This window comes from Asparagus officinalis, chromosome 6, assembly GCF_001876935.1.
Source record: "Asparagus officinalis chromosome 6, Aspof.V1, whole genome shotgun sequence".
Classification (NCBI taxonomy): Eukaryota; Viridiplantae; Streptophyta; class Magnoliopsida; order Asparagales; family Asparagaceae; genus Asparagus; species Asparagus officinalis.
In genome coordinates this window covers 63,405,732-63,408,806 of record NC_033799.1, presented here as the reverse complement: position 1 = coordinate 63,408,806, position 3,075 = coordinate 63,405,732, and the positions used below count along the sequence as shown (strand labels likewise).

The 3,075-nt window shown below is 35.2% G+C and overlaps 1 protein-coding gene across 3 annotated transcripts; it reads right to left on the bottom strand.

Annotated features, from left to right (window-relative positions):
• On the bottom strand, window positions 352-2,722 carry LOC109846458. 3 transcript variants are annotated; one of them, XM_020415695.1, is made up of 5 exons: window positions 2,474-2,722; window positions 2,224-2,348; window positions 2,069-2,147; window positions 1,108-1,173; window positions 352-724 (listed from the first exon to the last, which is right to left on the bottom strand). In XM_020415695.1, the coding sequence occupies exons 1-5, from the start codon at window positions 2,598-2,600 to the stop codon at window positions 432-434; spliced, it is 690 nt and encodes a 229-aa protein (XP_020271284.1). In that variant the 5' UTR covers window positions 2,601-2,722; the 3' UTR covers window positions 352-431. The 3 variants fall into 3 exon arrangements, with proteins under 3 accessions (XP_020271284.1, XP_020271283.1, XP_020271286.1); XM_020415694.1 differs by having other exon boundaries at window positions 2,069-2,153; window positions 2,474-2,719; XM_020415697.1 differs by lacking the exon at window positions 1,108-1,173 and having other exon boundaries at window positions 2,069-2,153; window positions 2,474-2,714.

The window sequence follows — 3,075 nt, the reverse complement described above, 5'->3', positions numbered from 1 at the left end:
AAAAATGATAATCTAGTTCTCCTCGGTCCCATTTCCGAGCTTATTAATTGGAAAATGGGGTTATTCGTTTTTCTGAGCTGGCAGCTGATTTTTCTAATAATTTTTTTTTATTTTAGGTTGTGCTAGACCAAAGATTAGAAAATCTAATTGGACCTAGATTTCCTACTATCACCATGTGAAACCTATTTCATCATATTATTTTTGCCAACTAAACAGCCCTTACATAAGATGGTAAGCTGAAGGTGGTACTACTCAGATCTCCAGGTCTCTAACTCCTTTATCATAACAAAAGAAATAAGGAGTTGAGAAAAGTATCTAAATACTAGAAATATATCTTATAACTTGTAGAAATATTACAATTTTAGTCATACCATTACATATGCTCGTCTTTTCACATGTTACAACATCAAAAACACATTCCTCGTGAAAATTCATCCTCTCGTCCTGATAATTGTGATAGTACCCCTCCCCTGAGTCTGAATCCTGGTGAGCGCCACCACCGCCTTGCCGGAGAGCCCTGGTCTATCGATGGATACACATGGGCCAATGGCAAACTCACCCACTGGATGCTTAACAGGTCGGGTGGGCCTCTTGAGGATTCTCTCATTGATATCTGCTAGTGTCACATTCCCCTCAAGCCCTATAGGCTTTAGCACTCTAAAAGGATACACAAACATTTTCTTCTTCCTTCTCTTTTCCTGCTCTTGTTGCTCAAGCTCCATATCTACCATCGTCGTCAAGATATAAGGAAATAATAAAGAATTAAAAGTTTTTTTCGAGGAACTAAAGGGATGCTCTAAAATGTCCGCATAAAAAAAATTTCCTGTATAGGTCCCGTCCAATGAAAAACATATGCTTAGGAAGTAAGAAGATTGTCACAAGCGTCCAAATACATTTTTAAAGTTGAAAGGTACTGATAAAGCAACGAGTTTGTTTTCGTTGGTAGGATGAAATATTGGTTATAAAATTCATATATTATTCTGATTATGTTAATACCATATAATAATTATATATTGATACCTGTATTATTTATCATCTTCAGAGGACTCTATAAAATTATTTATATATCCTCTAATGAAAATACGGATACAAAAGATTAGAAAGTACCTCTGAGAGGATGATGGCCGTTTTGAATGCCTAAGGAGTCTCTTGAATTTAGGGGGTCCGTTTTATCTGATAAGAAGCAATTCAGAATGTTTTCACCTAATAAATGGAAAAGAAATATTAGTGAGAAGTTTTGTTGAATAAAATATCATTTTATTTGTGTAAAATCGTGAAAACGAGTACTGAGCCAAGGGTATTATTGTCCATTTGAGTGAAATGATCTTGTGTTGTGCCTATGTTTTGAATTATGATTATGCTCTAAATTGTATAAATTATGTCCGGCTGATTAGTGATTATACAGTCGCTACAGTGCACAGCTGTTTTTTTCAAAAGTGGGCCAGAATGCTCCTTCTCTATAGTTTGCTTCATACAATCACACTTCTTCCTCATGCGGTATTAATTATTGATGGGATGGATCCTTGTTCAAATATATAAAAGTAAGATGACAATTTTAGAACTTTTTTGATGCAATAAGAAGCCCAATTTTATAAACACAACGGATTTAAATTTTCTTTATATCTGTAGTTTACGTAGGACTCAAATTCTCTCCAATTACATATCCTTTACCATTCAAAAATTTCTCAATTCGTTTATATATATATATATATATATAGAGCAAGACTCCTATCAACTTAAGTTGATGTCCACCAAAGTTCCTAGCCACACATTTATTAATATTTATTAGCTTATCATCAAGCTTGGCTCAAAAGTAAAGATAAAGATTGAGTGAGACGAGACATTAGCTTCAAAATCGTGCTATGTTCTTTGCTTAAGGGGTTGTTTGGTTCAAATTCTAAAATTTTAGGATTTGTAATTTTGTAGAGAATTTTAAATCCATAGGGTTTTATACATGCTTTGGGATTTTTAATATTTTGTATGGTTCAACATTATTCTAGAAAAGTAAATCCTACAATTTGTAACATCTTGTTGGAACAGAATTTTCTGCAAAACTTTGTCGGTTTACCTGAATTGTTGCTGTTATCTTCAACCAAGCAATTCAAACCCCACAAGGGATCTCCGTAACAACTTGAATCCCAAAATCCCTGCCACTAAAACTACATGGTAAGCACTAATGTACCAAATATTTTAGAGAAAGAAATGCTTAACAAAAAGAATTACATGAAGAAGCTCATGGATATTTTCACTTGTGAACTTTGCATCGTATGTGCTTGAAATCAACCGTCTCCTCTTGCACCGGTCACTCCACTGCACCACCGCATCTTGCAAATATCCCGTAGATGACTCTGACGACATCGGAGATTCAATATTTATCATAAAAATTGGAAGTACAACTACAATTCACATACACAAAAAGAGAAGACGGAATGCGAGGGGTTAGTCTTAATTAAAGTACTGGATAGATATGTACCAAGGGGCTTAATATTATTGAACTCATGCACATCTTCACGCCCGAGTCCAGAGGAATGTGAATCCCAATCAAGATGCAAAGATGGTTGTGGAGAGAAGAGGAGATAGTAATTGTCTAGGGCCATCATGTCTCCATGCTTCGAAGGCTTGCTCTCTTCCGTATGCTTTGTTTGTCTCTTCAATGATCAATATTTGTGTGCTTAAATAGGAGGACGCCTTTTGGACAGAAAGGGCTCTTAGATAATTAGAAGCACTCACTCTCAGTCAAATGCAAGAGTGAAGATGGGTAAGCTAAAGATAAAAGTGGATTGCTTTGCTTCTTTCTCGTGATTCGCTATGTTGATATATACTTTGGCTATACCTTCTATTTTTTAAATAATGATAATTATTGTATTGGCCTTTTTGGTTGGTGATCTTCTTTTTTACTGATTCTTGAGTACTATAATAGAGAAAAAATGTCACAATTTTCTTTTGCGTGAGGGGACTGAATAATTGCACGTCATGATGTGCGTTAGTAATAAGGGTAGGCAAGTGAAGAGATCGATTGGAGTGGGCTCCACAAAAGAAATTTGAAGTGGGGTTGTTAACTTGTTATTGACAAAT

Excerpts from the sequence above, each read along its gene's own strand:
- LOC109846458 (XM_020415694.1), bottom strand. The coding sequence starts at position 2,600 with ATGATGGCCCTAGACAATTACTATCTCCTCTTCTCTCCACAACCATCT. Across the intron at positions 2,349-2,473 it reads CAATAATATTAAGCCCCTTG|AGTCATCTACGGGATATTTG; the intron begins GTACATATCTAT and ends CGATGTCGTCAG. Across the intron at positions 2,154-2,223 it reads ATATCCATGAGCTTCTTCAT|TGGCAGGGATTTTGGGATTC; the intron begins GTAATTCTTTTT and ends ATGTAGTTTTAG.